Here is a 20,745-nt window from a genome sequence, read left to right as displayed (position 1 = left end):
TCTACTTCCTGTCGGCTTCATTTCAGGAGCTTCCAGCTCCTTTCAACACTCCCAGCACCAGCTACACGGAACCCCCTGGAACCCCCTCACAGGTCATAGCCCAAGCCAACAGGCCCCTCTTATGGTCCAAGCCCCTAGGTTCTGTTAACCCTACCTCTTCCCTTTTATCCTCCCAGGCCTAGGAGTAGCAGCTGCTTCCTGTAATTACTAATATCTGGGTAACTCAGCATCCTCTTTTGCTCATTCTGCATAAGCAATCCACCTTGTGTATTATATTCCCCTCATTTGAAGAAACTAACATGGTTTATATTTTCCTGAGTGGACCCTAAGTGATACAGAACTTTTCAAAGGAGCCGCAATGTGGTAGACAGCATTACTGTTCCTAATTATTTGCCACCAATCCCTATGGGAGGCAAGTACTTTCCCACCCTGCTGACATAGGGCTTTGGCTGATGACACCAAGGGTAATGACATGTGAGGATAAGTGACATTTGCTGTCACTTCTCAGCAGATGCTTTAAGAACCATCACATGATTTTGCCATGGCTCTTTTCTCTCTGTCAGGAGACTAGCACCCCACCAGCAGGAGCTGCAGCCAACCCACACAGGACACGGAAAGCAAGCTAGAAATAAACCTTTGTTGTTGCAAGCCAAGGAGATTTAGGGGATGTTTGTTACTGCACCACACTGTAGCGAAACCTGGCGTTTTCACAGAATTAGACCACATCCGACTCAAGAGCAAACACGGAAGCCAGCAGATGGTAAACAACAGCTTCAATGTACTTAGAATTCTATACTCAGTGCAATTATCCTTCAAGAAGAAACACGCAAGAAAGACATTTTCAGACAAAAACCAAGAGAATATGCCACCAACGGACTGTTTCACTTTATAGGAATTCTAAAGGCTGTTTTGCAAAGAAGGAAGATGATGAAAGATCATGGATGCAGGGAAGGAGGAAGGACAAAAACCATGGTAAACATGTGGGTCAATCTAGCTGAAGATTTTATGAGAAAACAATAATGTCTGTGGGGTTAAATAAACAACAGTAGCTTGGAAATCAGAGGAGGAGTAAGTGGAATTAAATGGTAAGGAGGTAAATGGAATTAAAGTGTTGTTGGGTCTCGGCACAGGTACTAGTAATGAGCTATACTGATGTCTTGTGGCCCCTGCTCTGCACTGACAAGGCACATGTCTTTGTGGTACTCTTCCCCACGCCGCCCAGCCTCACGCAAACGTACCTGGCCAGTCCTCTTCACAACGTGAGGTCACAAAAGATGAGGGAACACTGAGGAGCGGCAGAGACTGGAGAAGACTAAGGAGACATGACAGCTAATTGTCCTGCGGGGTGCTGGGCTGGATTCTGAACCAGAAAAGGGGTTTTGGTGGAACCCAAATGAAGTCTGCAATGTATAGTACTGCTGTTAACTCCTCGGTTGGCATCCCTGGGCCATGGTTATGGGCAATGTTAACACAGGAGGAGGCTGAGTCAAGGGGACAAGTGAACTCTACTATTTCTGCAACTTTTCTCTAAGTCTAAAACTATTTCAAAATAAAACAAAAAAAAAACTCGCCCAGAGACGTTGACTGTGAACGTTTCTGGCCTGTTTTCTGCCTGTCCCCTTCCTTACACAGGGTGACATTTTCTGCCCTGCAGGAGAAAGATCACAGCAGACACCTGAGTTCACTCCACAGTGAGCTTCAGGGTTCTCACCGCATCGAAATCTCACAACAGGCATCATCACCCTCATTTCACAAATAACGTAATTGAGGTCTAGCACAGGTTAAAGGTCACACAGCTCCTAAAAGCCAGGACTCAATGCAAGTGCAGGTCCTCTGATGCCACATTCCAGAATCACACTAAAACCCAGTGCTTGAAGAGTGAGCTCACACACCTGTTCATGCACACACTCATTCACCACGCCGAGCGCCTCCTGCCAGGAGGCAGAGTCTAGGAGGCCGAGGCCCCACCATTGACCTGCTTCCATGCTAAGGGCACACAGCACGGCCTGACTGGGACAAGGTGACACCCCCCTGCAAGAAAGGACTCACTGCCCAGCTGCAAGGACTGTGGCTGCCTGACGGTGGCCAGCTGTTAGCACCTTCTGGGTCCATTGCAGCTTTTAGCTGGAGATGGTGCTCTCCTCAGGAGGACGGCTGCCCGGCACAGTGGTCTGAGGCCCTTTTCGGCCCAATGAGGGATCCTCCAACAGGCAGATCTGGAGGCCCGTGCTGGGCAGGGCCACTGGGTCTGTATCGCCTGGTGGTGCCCTCTGCCCGATCCTGCTTCCTCCCCTTTCCTTTCACAGATGTTCCCCCCAGTAAACTCTCACACTCTGAACTCCAGCTCAGCATCTGCTTCCCGAAGGATCAGCCTACAACAAGCTATTCAGTAGGTCTGTGTGGCCTTCTCACTGGCTCCTGTGGGTACGCTAGCCCAGGAATGACGAGTGGTGTTTGCCCCCTCTGGTGCCCTCTTTGTCCCCGTCAGCCTGGTAAGCACCCTGGGGATAGCAGCTGTGTGCAGAGTAAGAGGCTGGTCCAGGGCCTGAACTCCCTGGTGACCACACTGCACCATCCTGTGCCCATCCTGCCACTGGACCTGCCAAGGGTGACAAACGCATACTTGGAGGACCCCGAGGACTGAGTGAGGATCTGTGTGCAGCCCGGGTCTCGGAGGAGGTGGAGCAAGTGGGAGGGGAGCTGCTGCCCTGGTAGGACTGGGGGAGGGTGGGGCGGGGGAGTGGCAGCGCCAGGCAGGGAGATGTGTGCCAGCCTGTCTGTCTCTCCTGGGTGGGGCGGGATGAACGCTTGGGCACAGGCGCAGCCATCACGTGGCTCTGGGAGTGGGGCCTGCTGCGGGTCAGGGATGGAAGCCAGATGGGCGGGCTGTGTCGGGCACATCTACTCAGTGGGTTGAGGAAGCGGAACAGAGTAGGGGCCCAGGGAAACCTCTGCCTCAGCAGAAGCTACAGGGGAGAGGGGCTGATTTTGACTTCCAAGGCCTGTGGAGTTTCATGTACCAGGCCCAGGGTAGGGAGGGCTATGCCCTGGCTTGGCTGACTGGCCGGGCACAGAGAGCTGGAAGGGCGGGTGAGGGGCCCACTGGCTGGACACATAGTGCATGGCTGGCCAGGTGGCTGAGACCCCCCAAGACCAGGACCTAACTGATCTGGCTTGGGGCTCCCATACTCCATGGGAAACATCCCTCTTTTGGCACTGAAACAGTGCCCTTCAGCATCTCAGCCATCTTCTCCACACAGCAGGAGTCCCACAGGTGACCACAAGGTCACTCCTCTGGCCTTCCAGCTTGCCCTCCTCTCTCAGGAAAGGAGTGTCAGTGGGCAGGTGGCCCCGGTGCTGGTGAAGGGCAAAGCAGAGTCTGCTCCTCTGCCGGCCGGAGGCCTGCCTGGATGCCCGTGAGGGTCTGGACCCTTCAGCCTCGTTTTAGGCAATCATACCTGTGAAATCACCCATCCTAAAATAAATGCATATTACAATTCAAAATGTTTGTCTACACTGAAATATTGATGGATGAAGTATCATAATGTTTGGAATTTGCTTTAAAATAACCTGGGAGTGGGGGAGGGGAGGGGAGGGGGGGAGGGTTTATATGGAGATGAATAAAATCATAAAGTTGGGTGATGGGTACATGGGAGGTTTTTTAATATCTTCTCTCTACCTTGGTGCATATTTGGAAATTTCCATAATTAAGCTTTAAAAGTAATCTAGGTAAAATCCTTGCTAAAAAAAAGGATTGTCCCACTACCTTTTAGCTAACCCTGGAATATGAGAATCCAAGTTCACTTCAGTGTACAGCTTTTTTACTTTCTTTTTAAAAATTTTAAATTGTGGTAAAATACACATAGCATGCAACTTACCATCTTAACCATTTTCAAATGGGCCGTTCCGTATTAAGCATTAAGCACATTCACGTTGTTGGGCAACCCAGCCACAGGACGCTTTCATCTTGCCATTGTGCAGTTCTGCAGTGACCAGCAGACTGCTCTCAATCCCCATCCCCCGCCCCACCCATAAATCACTGCCCCCCAGGGATTGGTCTCCCAAGTTCCAGAGTAAGGTACCCTGTTACTACCTGCGTGGCAGCTGGTCCTGGGCCTGGCTGTGGGGCCAGGCCAGGTTTCTGGTGACCCATCAGTGGGCCAGTCAGGCTGCCTGGACTTCCGGGGCCTTTCACACTGCAGGCCTGGCTGGCTCCTGTAGGTCTGAGTGCCCCAGGGCATGCACTTGAGCAAGTCCTGGCAGCTCTCAGCTTCCACCCCCACCTGCGGCCTGAGGCTGCCCCGGTCACCAGGGAGGCCAGGTCGGGGGGCATGAGGGGTGAACAAAGACTCCTCCCTCAAATGCACAGGTGACTCAAGGAGGGCAGTCCAGGTCCCAGGAGTCCACTTTCATCCCAGGGTGCGGAGCACATCTCCCTGGGTGTGGTGCGAAGGCAGGTGAGCAGGGCCCCACTGCCTTGACTCCGACAGCCACAATGCCCTGCTGCGACACAGCTCTTGGGTTTAGAATGATCTTGCAGAAGCTGGCAGGAGTTAGAGCAGGCACCAAGTTACCTGTTAGCCTGCTCTTTGCAAGGTCTGAAATCCTCAGACGCTGCCTCCCCAGGAACGCCCAGCTCTCCTCCCTTGGGCTGGCGTCTGGCCAGCTCCAGGGGGACGAGTGAGGGCAAGGGAGGGCAAAGAGTGAGGGGTGAGGGCAGGCGTGGGACACACAGCTGTCAAATCCTTCCTTCACCGGCTTATGCCATTTCATTCTCGGCGATTCTGCCTGTTTACAAATGAAGAAGCTGAGGCTCAGAGAAGTCACCAGAAAGTTATGGACCGGGGATTAGAGCCAGGGCTGCCTGCCTTCATCCTCCTCCTCCTGCTTAGAAAGCAGTCATGAAGTGGCTGTTTGCAGATGGTGGTTGGAGCTGAGCATGATCAACTGTCAGGTCCCGCAGGAGGCCCTGGGGGGTCTGGACGTGGACTGGGGGCCCGGCCCCATGCTGTCTCCTGGGAGAGACAGACAGATGACCCACAAATGCTGATGCACTGTGACAAGTGCTGCCGCAGTGCCAGGATAAGGGAAGTAATTCTGTCTTGGGCACAGTGGGTGCCGGTAAGGGATTCTCCCAACAACTCCCAGATGAGGACACTGAGGTAGTCCCCAGCACAGAGGTATACAGGGCAGGGGCTGATGGAGCCTCGGGACCAGTTCTGAAGCTGGGGTGCCACCTCTCAAGCAGCAGAGAGTGAGGACAGAATGCGTGGGCTGGCAAGTGCCCTCTGGGCAGAGTGGGTGACGCTGAGAGGGCAGTAGGGAGACTGCTGCAACAGTCCATAAGAAGGGTGACGAGGCCAGAGGTGGCACCAGTGGGAAGGGGGCAATTCCTGCTGTGTGGTCCCAGGATTTTACCGTCTTGGCCACTGGCAAGCAGCAGGGATGCGGGTACTCCCCAGCCCAGCGAGATAGACCCAGACAACAAGGAGAGCGCGTGTGAGCTGGGGTGGTCCAGCCTGGCCGGCCCCTTCAGGACAGGCTCCCCGTAAGCATTTTCTCCTTGTGACAAACTTTCCCCACAAGGAGAAGGCAGAAGGACAAACTAACACTGACAGATGTCTCCCTTTGCCAGACGCTGTGCCAGGCACTTTACAGGTGTTCCTTCACTCAATCTTCCCAGCCAAATTATGATCCCCTTTTGGAGATGAAGACACTGAGGCACAGAGGGAGAGACTAAATTGTCCGAGGCCAGCCGCCTCAGGAAGCGGTGCACCCAGGGAGCCTCCGTCCCCTATCCTGGCAGGGCGCCTGAGCGTCTCGCCCCTTGGCTTCTGGGCGGTGTGGCTCCTGCAGCAGCTCACAAGAATGCCAAGTCTGGGGCTAGGCCGCCCAGATGTGGCCAAATGTGGGAAAGGGACAGAGGCCTGGCTCCTGCCAGCTTCTGACTGCCCCCTCTGCCGAGCCCACCTGCCTCTCTCAAGGGCTGAGAAAGGCAGACGGAGGCTAACGGCCAAAGGGACAGGGGTGAGGACACGACACGAGGCAGCCGCACTGGAGGAAGTACAGGTGAACAGAATGAGCTCTGGGCTAGGCAGCAAGAGACCCAGCTCCCAGGCCCAGCCATGCCAGGAGCCAGCCCCAAAATGTGTTTGGCGGGGGACAGGTCATGTCCCTCCTCTGCATCTCAGGTCTTCTGTCAGAGGAGGCTGGACTGAGGGCACGCAAGGTTCAATGGATACTCTGTGGTTTATGCTCCAAGGTCTATGCCTGCAAAGGTGCACAGGAAAGCACAGGCTGTGCGGACGGGGAGGAGGAGGCACCTTCTGGAATGGAACTGAAGCAGCCTCTCCCCTGGGGCAACTCGTCCCCTCAGCCTTGCACTCCCAATCTGGGTGACCAGGACAACCTCCAAGGGCTCAGAGAAGCCAGATAGGAAGGAGCCTCTGCCAGGTCAGCAGCTCAACTTCTAGGGAGGGGTGGGGGGGGTGCTGCTCTTAGCAGCCTAGAGCCCAGAGCCTTGCAGGAGGTGGGGGACAGGTAGCCTGGTCCAGGCTGGAGGGGCCGGGGACCTGAGCTTTGTTTCTCTGAATGGCAGCTCTGCTAGAGGCCTGGAGCTAGGCTGCTCTCTACTGCTCTCTGCAACCCCCAGAGCGGAGAAGGCCTTGGTGCGGGCAGGGGACACACTCCCTGCTGAGCTGCCAGGGTTGCACCAGGCTCTGATTTACAGCTGCCCTTTTCAGGTGAGCAGCCACTTCCTAGGTATTCCATTCAGCCAGGATGTGCCCTCCCCCACCCCATCCCCACCCTGTCTCTGAAATCTCTGGGCTCCAGGTTGTCTTCTGATTTCTGTCCCTCCTGCTGGGACGTTCCAACATACTGAACTCCCTTCCCCTCGCACCTCCCTCTGGCAGCCTGGGGCAGGGAAGAACACTGGACTGAGGGCCCGGAGACCTTGGATAAGTCACTGTGTTTGTAACAGCAGAAAGGGGAGGAGCAGAAGCTGAGTTTCACCACAGCTTGTCTCTGACCCCCTCCTCCTCCTCAAGTAATTTCTTGCCAAGACAAGTCAATTCCTCTTTCAAACCATCTCATGAACGTCCCCCATCTCTTCCTGTCCCCACTGCCCCTGCCCTCTGGGGCCCCGTTTCTGTTCCCCGAGACTCCTAAAATCTGGCCTCCCTGCCTTGACCACCTCACGGGGCGTGTGGACATGCCCCAAAGTCCAGCTTGGTCCTCACACTCCCCTCTCTCAACACCAGTGTGCCACCTGTGCCCCATCTCTCTCACTGACCTTTCCCGCCCCGGCTCCCTGCTCAGGAGGAAGCCTGCCTTCCCCTGAATGAGCACTGCCCTCTCTAGCCAGAGGCCCACTCCACATGAGCACCCTCCTCCAAGGAAACGCTTCTGTCCTTCAAGCACCATCTCCAAAGCCACTTCCCCAGTGAGGCCTTTCCTCAGGTCCCCGAAAAGGTACAGCGTGTCCTTGCTCTGAGCCGTTATCAGTAACCCTACCAGACTGGGGCTCCTCAAGGGCTGACATGCACAGGAGTCATTAATGAGTTTTCTTCAACAAAGAAGTCCTCTGAAGTCTGGTACTTCCACTGTTAGGATGTCGGTAAGGACAGCAGAGAAGACAGGGGTTGCAAACTGGTGACCCGTGGGCCAAATCTGATCCCCGAGTGACACGATGTCTTTCTATTAATTGAGGTAAAATTCACATGATGTAAAATTAATCATTTTAAAGTGTACAACTCAATGGCAGTACGTTCACAAAATGTGCAACCACCACCTGTATCTGAGTCCAAAACGTCTTCCTCATCCCAAAAGGAAACCCCATGCCCATTAAGCTGTCACTCCTCATTTCTCGCTCCCCACAGCTTCTGGCACTAACCTACTTTCTGTCTGTGTGGATTTACCTACTTCGCATAAGTGGAATCATACCACATGTGGCCTTTTGTGACTGGTTTCTTTCACAGCATAATTTTTGGAAAGTTCTTCCACGTTGTAGCATGTATCAGAACCTCATTCTTTTTCATGGCTGAATAATATTCCATCGTATGGACATACCACAATGTGTTTATCCATTCATCAGTTGCTGGACAATTGGGACTGTATCCATCTTTTGGTTATTGTGAATAGTCCTGTTATGAACATTCGTGTGCAAGTACTTGTTTGAGTTGCTGTTTTCAGTTCTTTTGGGTCCATAGATAGGAGTGGAATTGCTGGGTCATATGGTAACTCTATGTTTAACTTTTTGAGGAAGATGCGGTGTTTTAATATTTTGAATTCGAATGTCTTTAGGTCCATCTGTCTGTCTCCATCTCTTCTATTGTCTTACACCTCGCCCTCTGACTCATATGATTTATCTGGCCCCTAAAGGCATCTGAATTTGCTGCCCCCTCCAAGGCTTTGGCGGCAAAAAAAAAACTTAGCACCCAATTCAGTTGCTAAGAGCCGGAGACCCTGGGTAAATCTCTCCACCTCTCAGAGTACTATTCCGCTCAGCCTCAGAAGGAGATCATGCTTACCTAAGAGGAGGCGGCGAGGATCAGGGAGGCGACGGGCAGAACGTTTCTCCTGCGAAGCTGCCTCGCTGTGGACACGGAGAGGGGCGGGCGAGGCCAGGAGGAGGCGGAGGAGAGACAGCGGGCGGGCCGGGCGCCCTGCGGGGGTGCCGGCAGCGGTCGGGGCTGCAGACCCGCCGGGTCCGAGCCGGCGCGCACCGGGCTCGCGGCGCAGAGCGCAGCCGGCAGGGGGCCCGGGCGCCACGGCCGCGCGGCGCCACGGTGGGGGCCGGGCCGGGCGGCGCCGCGAGCCCGGGCGGCGCTCAGGTTGGCCCGCGGTGGGCGGGGGTTGCCCCCCGTCCCGCCCCCCACATCCGGGGGCCCGGGCCCGGCTCTGGGCTGGCCGCGCGCCGGTGAGTCAGGCCGGGTTTTCCCTCCGCCTTTAGGGCAGGCGAGCGAGCGCCGCCGAGCGCGTCCCTCCCTCGCCAATCCGGCTCCGGCGCCCGCCCGCGTTTTCCCGGCGCCCGCCGCACGGCCGCTCCGGCCCGGCTCGCAGTCTCGGCCGGAGCCGGCGCCTTGGAGGGAGGGTTCAAGTCCGCGCGAGGGAACTGCCGCGCGCGAGCGGTGCGGAGCGGCGCCAGCATGGTAAGCGGGGCGCGCCAGGGCCCGGCGCCGGGGCGCGGGGCTGGACTCGGGGGGTGGGGCCGGCCGCCGAGGTCTCGCTTTCCCGGCGACCTTGGCCAAGCCGCAGCCCTCGCCGGCCGCGGTTCCCGTCTGAGGAGTGGGCCGGGGTGGCAGGGTGCGGTGTGCGCCTAGGTGCCCTCTGCTTCCAGACACCGAAGCACTGAGGCGCGGGAGCAGGGACCGACCGCGATCAGGGACGCTCGGCTGGAGGGCAGGCGGCAGGTTACGCTGCTCTCCGCCACCCCTGCAGACGCGCTTTCCTTGGAGCCGCGCCCCGGACCCCTGCGCCGCCGCTGGGGTGGAGCAGACTCCCTTAGCGCGGGAGTCCGACCTCGGCCTCCGCCCCCTCAGCCAGGCGCTCGGGGCAAATCCTCAGGGAGGGGCCAGGAAGAGAGGCCCTCTCCAGTCCCCCAGGTAGCTCGAGCACCTCTCGCAGTTCTGGGGAGCCCCCGCCTCCCCCACAGCCTTCCCGGGGAAAATTACATGGGGTTGCCAGCCTCTTCTGCCCCTTCACCTTCCCTCCCCTGTCCTCCAGGATACCCCTTTCCTCCTCCAACTCGCTGCCCTGTGCAGGTGGCAGCTGCCGATCTGCTGCGAGGGGCCCCGATCTGTGCCTCAGGGACGCGCCCAGGTCTTGGCGCCCGCAGCACCGTCCCCGTCTGGCCACAACCTTTGGCCAAAGTGAGGGCCAGCCTGGGGCCAGAGCGAAATGGGGGCCTTGGCTATGTCTGGAAAGAGGACTGGGAGCCGTCGTCTCCCACCCGGCACCTCCCGCCCAAGATTGGGGCTCTCCTCCCTTGGACGAGCGGCTCAGCCTGACTGTCCCGCGGCTTGGCTGCCGGTGCCCTCTCCTTGCCCAGCCTGGGCAGGGAGCAGAGGCCGGAGGCCACCCTGGGCCAGTGATCAGCCGTCTCCCCGGGCCCTCCAGGGCAGGGCTCCTCTGCCGGCCGGCCGGCTGCGTGTGGGTGTGTATGTGCGAGACTGAATGAAGGCGCCCAGCCGGCTCCCACCACCTCCGCCACCGCCTCTGGAGCCCTCTAGAGCCAGCGGCTTCCTGGGCGCAGAGTCCTCTGCAGCGGGGTTTCCACTACTTCTTCCTGACCCGAGGGTAGGCAGGAGGGATTCCAGGCTCAGGGGACTGGGATCCAAACCAGCCTGATTGCAGACCGCCTTGGGAGAAGCAGGTGTGGGGGCTGGGCATACATATATATGCAGCAGTGTGTGCCCATGGAGGGCAGCTGGTCACCCCTGGCTGGGACAGCCTGATAGAGTAGAAGGGGCCTTGCCCAGGGAGTTGGTTGCTTGTCATGGTGGGATCATGGGCAGCTTGCTTCTTTATGGGCCTCAGTTTTCCTGTCTGTAAAATGGAGTGAGGGTAACTCCCCACGAGGCTGTTATGAACATGAAATGAGATGATGCAGTGAAAGGGCTAAGGAAACTGTAGAGTGCGGTGCAACTGTAAGTGACTGCGTAGTGATCCTAAGAATCCTTCCTGCAGGGGTGTGACGCTTTGCTCTGCCTCTTCAAGCGTAGTTGCAGTGGGGCTAGGATATGCTAGCTCTTCCTGTCCCCTCCCTGGGCCCCCTCACACTGCCTTCTCTTTTGGAGCTGGGACATTCCAGTCCCATTCCTCAGGGGCAGCTGCAGACACGCTCTCAGCAAAGCTGATCCCCTGGCAGGTGCTGGGACCCTCCCCTGGGGCCAGGGCTCAGGAGGGGCTGACCACAGCTAAGGCCGGCCTGGGAGCTTCCTGCCCACACGCTCTAGGATGTCCCCCCAGAGGAGATACAATGTGAGGTCAGGGCAGGCTTCTAAACCTGGGGAGCTTATGCAACTGAACATGACCTTAGGCACATTATTTCACCTCCTGGGCCTCAGTGGTTTCCTCTTGTCAAGTGGGGGATGACAATACCCCTTCCTGCACATTATGTGAGGGTGTGGAAGGCCCAGCCGCAGGCTGACCCAACAAGATACCCACTAATAGATGCTGGGGTGCCTCCTGCATGTCCTCTCTTTCTCTGCTTCATGCCAGGGCAGTACCCTAACCACTTTCTGTCTCCACCAAGGGTTGGTCCAAAAGAGATGCACCTCTGTGTCCAGGGCTTTCAGTGCTGCTGCCTCGTCTTGGGGCCAGGAGGTGGAAGCAGGAGTAAAGGGGCCCTGTTGGGGCCTGCAGGGACCTGAGCCAAAGGCAGCTGTGTGGCCAGGCCCAAACCTGGCCAGCAGGAGGGTGGGGGATTCAGCTCTGAGCCCCAGGGTAGTCTCTGAGCTCTGGGCAGGGAAGCCCAGCGTGCGGGGCTGGTCAGGTGTTTTGCTCTGGCAGTCCCAATGGGGCTGCAAGGCACTTGCTGTCTCTTCCCCCTGCCCCCATCAAATCCTTCCTAGCCCAGCCTGCACAGCTGCCCTGGCCTAACCAGGCCAGTCCCTGGGCATCCAAGCAACGGGAAGGAATGTGTGTTTGGGGGGAGGTGGATGGACCTCTTAGGAACAGGGACTGTCCCCAGACTGAGACCTGGGCAGCGGGGAGCCTCCTGAAAGCCAGGGGCCTCGCCCCACTGAGGGAGCTGATAATAGAGCCAGAGAAGTCACCTAGAAGGGGTGGAGGGTGGAGGGTAGAGGGAGGGGGGCCTTAAGGAAAGACAAAGGGAAGGGGCTGTCTGTGCCTCTTCATCCAGCTCCATAGCTGTTTCTGATTGCTCAGGTCACTGTGGAGAGAAGCTGGTCCCATGCCCCCCTCACCACCGACACACACACACACCCCTGCTTCTAGCCCGGGGGCGGGGGAGGACACCTGGGACTTTGTGCAGGAGTGTTCTCATGTTATGGATGTATATCTCGGAGGGTGCTCCGTGCTGTGTGGGTGACCTTGAGCGTGACTGTGTCTGCTGTTGGATGTGACTGTCCGCGCTATGTCCTCTAACATAGGGGCCTCTGTGCTGCTGGTGGCGCTGACTGGACTGCGGTATGTGTGTGGTGTACACACTGTTGTGGCCCATGGCTGCCTCTCCCCTGGACCTGAGGCCCTTCGTGGGTAACAAGGGTGTCGTTTATTGCTCCCTGAGACAGGAAGTGACGATCTGCCTGGGGGAAGGTGAGGTGGTGTGTGTTTGGGATGAAGTGGGCGTATTTGGCACCACTGCCGCCATCTCCGCCCCCATGCTCTCACTGGGCTTACAGTCCACAAGACCTTTTACCTCTGTTGTCTCTGTGTCTGTCACAGCAGCCTATAAGGAAGGCAGTGCAAGCAGTCTTTCCTGCTACAGAGATGGGGAAACTGAGGCATGGCGAACAGAGGTGCCCGCAGAGAGATAGTGTGAGGGCGAGGCTGGAAACCAGGCTCTCTGAGAAGCAGTGGCAGGGGTGCAGTGAGCTCTGACACTGGTGTCTGTGGCTGCGTGAGCTTGTCCTGGAGGGGGCTGTCAGGTTGGGAGGCAAGATGCTTCAGTCCCAGCTCTGGGCTAGGGGTGACTTCCTGGGTCCCCCTAGACATTTGACAGCCATGGTGCTGGGATGACAGCTGTGGTCCTCATTTTGACCAGCTCTGTGACCTTGGGCAAGCCAACTTTCAGAGCTGCAGGGCCCTTCCCTAAGAAAATGGACAGTAAGTGTGTCACAGGGCTCCTTGGGACCCCTGCACAGGGCCGTATCACTGTGGGTGCCCAGCACCTGTGATTCCTTACCTGAGTGAGTCCCCTGACCTTGTGTGGCCTGAGATACCCCAAAGGGGTTGAGCCTGCTGGGGGCTGGTAGCGGAGGGTTGGGAAGGTCCCTTTTGCCCAGGGTGGGGTCCCTTAGGCCACAGGGTGTAGGGGCAGGGCCGTGCCCTCCCTCCCTCCCTCCCACTCCCAGAGAGCTTTGTCTTCCATAAACACAAAACCTGGAAATGGTCGAGGAAGATGGAACCTCCTAACGACCATTGTTTGGGGTGGGAGTGGGTGTCCCGGAAGCGTATTTGGTAGAGGGGGGAACTTGCAGCTGCAGCGTGCCTGCTGCGTGTCTGTCCGGGTCAGGAGCATCTGCTCGGGGGTGAGAAGCAGAGAAGGTGGCATCATTCATTCGGCAGGTCCTTTCTGAGCACCTGCTGTGTGCTAGATGCTGGGCTGGGCACTGGGGGCAGGCTCCGCCCCCATGGTGAGGTCCCAACACAGGTGGGAGATGGTCATAACCTCACTCAACCACTCACTGGTGGCGTTTTGCTGGTGGTGTTCGAGTGTCTGACCAGCTAAGCTCAGCTTTGGCCAGCCTGTGCTGACCCTGGCTGCTGGCCAGGCCCTGGACTGGGCACTTTGTCTTGTTATCTCAGCCATCCTCCCAGCATCCCTGAGTGATAAGAGTTATCATGACCATTGTCTAGATGAGGAAGCCAGGACCCAAACACTAATTGGCTCCGTGCCAGGTCAGGATTTGGCCCCCCACCCCCCACCCCCCCCCCCGCCGCCTGGTAGTGGGCTTTGGAGTGGCAGTGTCTGCAAGGGCTGGCAGGGGCTCTAACTGCCCCTTCCCTCTGCCTCCCACCACTGCCCTGACATGAACACCTGTTCCGGAAACCGTGGCCATTGTTCCCGCCATCCTTCCCTCCCTCGGGCCCTTCCTGTTTGTATCCCTCCCACTATAGGCCCCAACCCCACCCTTGCCAGGTGCTTCCCTTGGGGAACTCTGACCCTCTGCAGGAAGAGGCCTGAGCTGGGTTTTCTCCCTCCCAAGGGAAGGAGGAATGGACAGTCTGAGGCCCTGGGCCCTGGTTCCCTGTGCCCTTTGTGCACCCCGCAAATTGGGGGATAGGAGCCTGACAGAAGAGGGAGCAAGGTCAGGGTCACACAGAGCCTGAGGCCTCAGTTGGCCTAGTCCTGAAAGGGGCCCCTATCCTGCTGCTTCAGGGCCTGGCCCCCTGTGCTCCCCAATCACACTGGCCCCTAGTGGAGCTGGGGCACCAGGCAGGTGGCTTTGGGGCCTCTGCCCCTTTCTCTTGCCTGCCTAGGAATCCTGTCCTGGAGCCTCTCTGGACCCACATCTGCCTCCCCTGGGCGGGTCCGGTGGGGAGCTGACAGAGCAAGCACCTGGTTTTAGGGCATCAGGGCAGTTTGGCAGCACGTGCCCACCTACCCCTGATGGAGCCTCCCGATCCCCAGGAGCAGCTGCTGCCGGTGCCCTGTTGAAACTTCATGGCCACAGCCCCAGGCGCTGCTGGCATTGCCATGGGCAGCGTGGGCAGCCTGTTGGAACGGCAGGATTTCTCCCCCGAAGAGCTCCGGGCGGCACTCGCAGGGTCCCGCAGCTCCCGCCAGCCTGATGGGCTCCTTCGGAAAGGCTTGGGCCAGCGTGAGCTCCTCAGCTACCTGCATCTCCCCAAGAAGGACAGCAAGACTACCAAGCGGGCCCCTCGGAACGAGCCTGCCGACTATGCCACCCTCTACTACCGGGAGCATCCTCGAGCTGGTGACTTCAGCAAGACTTCACTGCCTGAGCGCGGTCGCTTCGATAAGGTGTGCCTCTGCCACACCCCTCCCTAGTGTGGGAGGGTGGGGATGGGGAGCGGGGCCTCCTCGGAAACCCTGATGCTGGATGGGGCCGGGACATGAAAGTCTGCTATGGGCTAGCCTGAGGCTTGGTCATTGCCTCCTGGGGACATGTACCCCATGTTTGCAAAGAAGATCCCCAGGGGCTGTGGGAGCATTGGAGGGTGGCACAGTTAGCCCGGAGCCTCACACCTGCCCTCTCTTCCTGGCAGTGCCGCATTCGCCCATCAGTGTTCAAGCCTGTGGCAGGCAGCGGGAAAGGCTTCCTGTCCATGCAGAGCCTGGCAGCCCACAAGGGCCAGAAGCTGTGGCGCAGCAATGGCAGCCTGCACACACTGGCCTGCCACCCGCCCCTGAGCCCGGGGCCCAGGACCAGCCAGGCGCAGGCTCGTGCCCAGCTGCTGCACGCCCTCAGCCTGGACGAGGGCGGCCCTGAGCCTGAGCCCAGCCTGTCCGACTCCTCCAGTGGGGGCAGCTTTGGCCGCAGTCCTGGCGCCGGCCCCGGCCCCTTCAGCTCCTCCCTGGGCCACATTAACCACCTCGGGGGCTCCCTGGACCGGGCCTCGCGGGGCCCCAAGGAGGCTGGGCCGCTGGCTATGCTGAGCTGCCTGCCAGAGCCACCACCCCCCTATGAGTTCTCCTGCCCCACGGCCGAGGAGGTAGTAGCTGTGCTGCCGGATGCCTGTGAGGACCTCAAGAGGGGCCTCGGTGATGAGGATGGCTCCAACCCCTTCACGCAGGTGAGAGCAGCCTCTGCCCTGGGCTCCTGCTCTGTCCCTTGGCATTGGAGTACAGGGCAGACAGAGGGTCCCCAGCCAGCTCACCCGCGTGGCTCTGGGCACAAGAGAGTAAGGAAGAGGAAAATGATTCAGCTCCTCTATTCCCACCCCAGGTGGTGGGGATGTCATCTCCCTGGTGGTCCTTGCTGGGAGTTGTGTGGGAGGGCCACATGTTGGGGACACTTCACCTCTGGAGGCTATCACAGGTTAGGGCGCATATGTGGCTGGAGTGCTGGGCCCTAATGTTCGGCTGGTGTGTTGGAGTGGTGGGCCAGCTATGGGTATGTTGGCCCTGTCAGGCTCCTCTTCCCCTTGGCAGGTACTGGAGGAGCGCCAGCGGCTATGGCTGTCTGAGCTGAAGCGCCTGTACGTGGAACGGCTACACGAGGTGGCCCAGAAGGCCGAGCGCAGTGAGCGCAATCTCCAGCTACAGCTGTTTATGGCCCAGCAGGAGCAGCGGCGCCTGCGGAAGGAGCTACAGGCACAGCAGGGCCTGGCCTCTGAGCCCCGACCCCCAGGCACCCTCCCGGAGGCCGACCCCAGTGCCCGACCAGAGGAAGAAGCCCGGTGGGAGGTGAGAGACCAGGCAGTCAGAAACCCTCCCCTCCCTGTTGCTGGAGTCCCATCCTCTGCCTGTCCCTTAACTGGCTTCTTTACCCTGTTTGCTTGGCTCTTGCCCGTCCTGTATCCCCTCTCCAGGTGTGCCAGAAGACAGCGGAGATTAGCCTCCTGAAGCAGCAGCTACGGGAGGCCCAGGCGGAGCTGGCGCAGAAGCTGGCTGAGATCTTCAGCCTGAAGACGCAGCTTCGGGGCAGCCGGGCACAAGCCCAGGCCCAGGACGCAGAGCTGGCCCGGCTCCGGGAGACCGTGCGGAGCCTGCAGGAGCAGGCCCCCCGGGAGGAAGCCCCGGGCAGCTGTGAGACCGATGACTGCAAGAGCAGGGGGCTGCTGGGGGAGGCAGGAGGCAGCGAGGCCAGAGATGGCACTGAGCAGCTGCGGGCTGAGCTGCTGCAAGAGCGGCTCCGGGGCGAGGAGCAGGCGCTACGCTTTGAGCGGGAGCGGCGGACGTGGCAGGAGGAGAAGGAGAGGGTACTGCGCTACCAGCGGGAGATCCAGGGGGGCTACCTGGACATGTACCGCCGCAACCAGGCGCTTGAACAGGAACTGCGGGCGCTGCGGGAGCCCCCCACACCCTGGAGTCCTCGGCTTGAGTCCTCCAAGATCTGAGGCCAGTGGAGCGAGCTGGCAGCAGAAGCACTGTCAGAAGACGGCTTGGACAAGCCCTCCCTGAGCTGGCCGGCTCCTTCCTTACATTGGTCTGGGGCAGAATCTGCTGAGGCCAGCCAGGGCTGGGGAGGCCCACCGAGAGGAGGGATCCAGTGGAGCTGTGGGCTGGAGAGGGTGCCAGCAGCAGGAGATGGGGCAAGCCCTCCTGGCAGAGGAGCACCCAGGCAGGGCCCAGCCCTGCTCCCTGGAGTAGGTGTGGCCCAGGGAAGGAGGTTGGGGAATGAAGAGCCCCATGATGCAGAAGGGCAGGCATGAAGGAGGCTGGGATGGGAGCATTGGCCTCCTCAGAATAAAACCATGTTTTCTATGAGGAGGCCTAGCCCCAGCCTGAGTCTAGAGGATCCTGGATGGTTGCGGTGTGACCTGGGCTGTAGCTCCTCCTGTGGTCACGGTCAGTGGGAAGGTGTGCCCGTGCCTGGGTGCACAGCTGCTGGGTGTGTGGCTGGTGAGTGAAGGAATCTTATTGCCCCAGCACCACACGCTTCCTTACCTGCCGTGTGGGCTGAAATTCCTTCAACACCAGTAGGATTTTTCAGAAGGAACAATGCCAGGGAACCTAGGAAAACAAAAAGGCAAGTCAACCAAGGCATAAAAGAAAACCTTCTCCTGGTGGAAAGTCTGGGCGCCGGTGCCCAGGCCCCTGCTGGATCTGGGGCTGGCCTGAGACCACTTCCGCCGCAGCACCCAAAGGCTGCCCTGCTCCTCCCAGAACTCAGCGCCATCTTCTGTCTGGCTGTGGTGTACCCTCCCTCCACAGGGGTCAGGGGGCCCTGGGGAGGCTCAGGAGACAAGGCAGAGAAAGCTGTGGGTCTCTTGGTAAAGAGCCTTTATCACTGCAAGGAATGTGGCCATTTCCTGTCCGCATGGAGGGCCGTGGCGTATTTTTAAGCAGGGGTGAGATGTGATCTGATCTGTATTCTGGAAAGCTCTGTCCTGGGAGGATGCAGCCTCCCATCCCTGGCCCTGCACTGGGCTCCCTGACCATTGCTCTCAGGCAAGGTTGATCCTCGGCCCCCTGAGACCCCTCCCACCCCTGGCATCTCAATCTGGCTTTGGTCTTTTCTCCCCTCCTGGGGGGTGGCCTAGAGCACAGACCCCATCTGGCCGTGCAAGTGGTCTCTCCCCACCCCTCATGGTGATGTGTCATTGTGCGACTGCAGCCACGTGTCGAGTGCTCTCTGTGTGCTAGGTGCTGTGTTGGGCCGTCAGGGCAGGGGGCTCAGGGTTGCATTAGATGTGCTTCCTGCCCCAGGGGCCAGCACACAGACTTCTCCCCTCCCAGCTCCTGCCCGATGGGGCAGCAGTGCCCTCTGATGAGTTCTCCGCAGAGACCCTCCATTTGTTCTCTAGCTGCACTCCTGCCCTGCAAGGTCACGCCTGGCAGTCCCTTCAGGCCCCAGCAGGTGGGTCCTGCTGGGGAGTGGAGTTGCTGTGCAGCGATATGGATGGGGCTCTGGAGTGTGAGTCCATGTGCCCTGCCTTTTTAGGGCAGAGAGTGGGGTGTGTGAGTTGTCTGCCGTGGGGATGGTGTGTTTGTGGCCCAGTAAGTTGCAGGTGTGTGTAGAGACGTGCTGTGGGTAGTGGGTGTGTCTGGGGGGGTGTATTTGGGGCTCCTGTGCTGGAGGCCAGAAGGGCTGCTTCCTGACCACTCCCTCTGCCCTGTTCCTTCCCACTAGCCCAAGCCCCTTTTAGCGCTGGTCAGGCTTGGGTGGAGCCTGTGGCCAGGACAGACCCCTGGGCCTAGCTGAGACTCACTTAGACCCACCCCTGAGGTCCTCTGCCTGAGGAGGGGAACGAGGAGCACCTGGCTTAGGCAGGCCTGTCCACCACAGGCCTTGGAACTCATTTCACAGACCCTCCAAACCAAGGTCTCTGGGCCAGTGACCCTCCAGAGGGGTCTCCCATAGCCAGGTGCTAGCCTGAAGCCTGGATCACTCCCTCCCCACAGCCTGGAGCTGGTGAGGCCGGGTATCCACGTGCCCCACAATGTCCAGGTTGGGTGCCCACATGCCCCATAATGGCTGGGGTCCGCCTTTTGGTGTACCGGCCCTGCAGAACAGCTCCCCACCCAGCAATTAGGGAGCTGGGCTGGCCAGTACAGCCAGTGGGGAGTGGGTAGGCGGTACCAAAACTTGGCAGCTGTGCCAGAAACCAAGGCCAGGCCCAAATGTAGGGGAGGGCTCAAGAGAGCCAAAGCTGGGGCCTCAGAGAGAACCGGATCCCTGTTAGCTCATCCTTGCTGGGCAAACCAGTTCCCGGTCCCCAAGCCGGCTGGGTGGCTCCAGGGCCAGCTGATCACAGGTGCCACTGTAGTGGCTACTACTTTAGGGCAGCCCCTCCCTCCTGCTCCTAGCAGGCCCCTCAGCTCCCCAGCTGCCCTCAGGCTCTCTCCCAGCCCACTAGGCCCAGGCAGCCAATTCACCAGAACTGTGGTGAGCTCTCCACACTTGGCTCTGCCCGTGGTCCTTCCTGTTCTTAGCTCAGATAGTGTCACACCTTCCAGCAGCTCCCCAGGCTCCTTAGCCTATCACTTGCAGCCTCCGACAGGCTGGCCTCCAGGGTCACTGACAGTGGTGCCCTTTCTGACCCCAGCAGCTCCTTGCAGCCCTCTGGGCACTCGTCTTCCAGGCAGAGCCCCCTCACGGTGCTCAGATCTTGCCTCCTCAGGGAAGCCTTTCCAGAACTCACGACCTGCCTGGGCAATCCCCTCTCCCTGTGCCCACAGCCTTCATTGTCCCCCCATCGGCTCTGTGCTGCTGGAATTGTTAGTTTGCCTCTGTCTCCAGTGGGCTGTGGGCATTGCTGGGGCAGGGCCACATCTGTTTTCGTCTCCAGACCCCATTCTGGCTTCAGCCCAGAAGGCCCTTGGGGGCTTGGAGTCAAGAGGGACCAGACCCTTCCCCTGACTGATGGGTGCGGTGGGGCCAGTGGGGAAGGCTCCAACTCTGAGTGTTCAATCACCATTTGGGCACCTGGTCAGACCCAGTCTGTGCCAAGCATGAGCCCTCCAGAGCCGGTCGCCATTCATTGCACGGTGATGTACTCTGTGCCTCTGTTAGGGTCAGGCCTAGTTCCAGGTGAGGAAGCCGAGGTGGCTAAGGCCCCTGCCCCCATGGCCCTTCCCCATGAGTGGGGGAGGAGACAATACACACGTCAACAGTAGTGACCAGGCCAGAAGAGCAAAAACAGACTTGGGGACAACAGGTGGGCTTCCATGGTGGCAAGCAAGTCACAGAGCATGGAGAAGGCAGAGGGAGCCTGTCTGGGGGCATGAGTGTCAATTTCTCTGAGACTGGGGGGCTGTAGGTATTAGGGAGCCTTTCTAACAGTGCAGGCCCCACAGTGAGATTCAGATTGCGTAACCTTCTGCCCTAGTGGGTGGGCGCTTAGCTTTCTATATTGGATTCAGAAAAGAAAAAGAATATGGTGTTTCTTGCAACCAAAACAAAAGTGAAGTGTGTCATGAGAGTTGAGGCCCAAGTGCCATGGGAGGTCAGGAGAGCTGGCTCACTTATCACTCCAGGTGATGGGTGCGAGGGCTACAAAGTTTGACCAAACTTTGGTCAGGCACTTCTGAGCTCTCTTTTTGACTATGCCTGACCTTGGGCTCCTGTGTCCTTCCTTGTTTAATCCAGTTCTAGCAAGAATCCTGCTAAGTTAGTTTAGCGAGAATCCTCCATCCTCCATATCAGATCACCCTCTATATCTAATCTGGTTCCTCAGCCTCCATCATCGCCCAGGTGGGGTCTGACCACTTGGCCATGAGAATCCTGTGAGGTCCCTTTAGCCAGGATCCCCCCAGCCCCTGAGGTTTCCTTAGGAATTTGCCATCCGCTGACCCCCACCCTGCTCTTTGGCTGTAAATTCTGTTTTTCCTTGTCACGTGTGGTGTTGAGCTCTACTACAAAACCCCATTGAAGTAGCTGCGCCCCCCCCCACCCCCACCCCCAAATAAAGTCTTCTTACCACTCT

The 20,745-nt window shown here is 58.7% G+C and overlaps 1 protein-coding gene and 1 long non-coding RNA gene across 2 annotated transcripts in view; one reads left to right on the top strand and one right to left on the bottom strand.

The window, feature by feature from the left end:
• The window catches only part of LOC139075241 (uncharacterized), a 22,683-nt gene extending 13,876 nt beyond the window's left edge, over positions 1–8,807 (bottom strand). The window contains exon 1 of the long non-coding RNA XR_011525408.1: positions 8,532–8,807. This is a non-coding gene — a long non-coding RNA (uncharacterized lncRNA). The remainder of the gene's footprint in view (positions 1–8,531) is intronic.
• On the top strand, positions 8,804–20,745 carry N4BP3 (NEDD4 binding protein 3). The gene is made up of 5 exons (XM_008539112.2): positions 8,804–9,152; positions 14,321–14,674; positions 14,920–15,447; positions 15,806–16,060; positions 16,186–20,745. The coding sequence occupies exons 2-5, from the start codon at positions 14,354–14,356 to the stop codon at positions 16,711–16,713; spliced, it is 1,632 nt and encodes a 543-aa protein (XP_008537334.2). The 5' UTR covers positions 8,804–9,152; positions 14,321–14,353; the 3' UTR covers positions 16,714–20,745.

Source organism: Equus przewalskii, chromosome 13 (genome assembly GCF_037783145.1).
Source record: "Equus przewalskii isolate Varuska chromosome 13, EquPr2, whole genome shotgun sequence".
Lineage (NCBI taxonomy): Eukaryota > Metazoa > Chordata > Mammalia > Perissodactyla > Equidae > Equus > Equus przewalskii.
This window is presented reverse-complemented; position numbering and strand designations above follow the sequence as displayed.

Bases quoted from the DNA above. Each gene is read 5' to 3' on its own strand.
- N4BP3 (XM_008539112.2), top strand. From the start codon at position 14,354: ATGGCCACAGCCCCAGGCGCTGCTGGCATTGCCATGGGCAGCGTGGGC. The intron at 14,675-14,919 runs GTGTGCCTCTGC...TCTTCCTGGCAG, and splicing joins AGCGCGGTCGCTTCGATAAG to TGCCGCATTCGCCCATCAGT. The intron at 15,448-15,805 runs GTGAGAGCAGCC...TCCCCTTGGCAG, and splicing joins GCTCCAACCCCTTCACGCAG to GTACTGGAGGAGCGCCAGCG.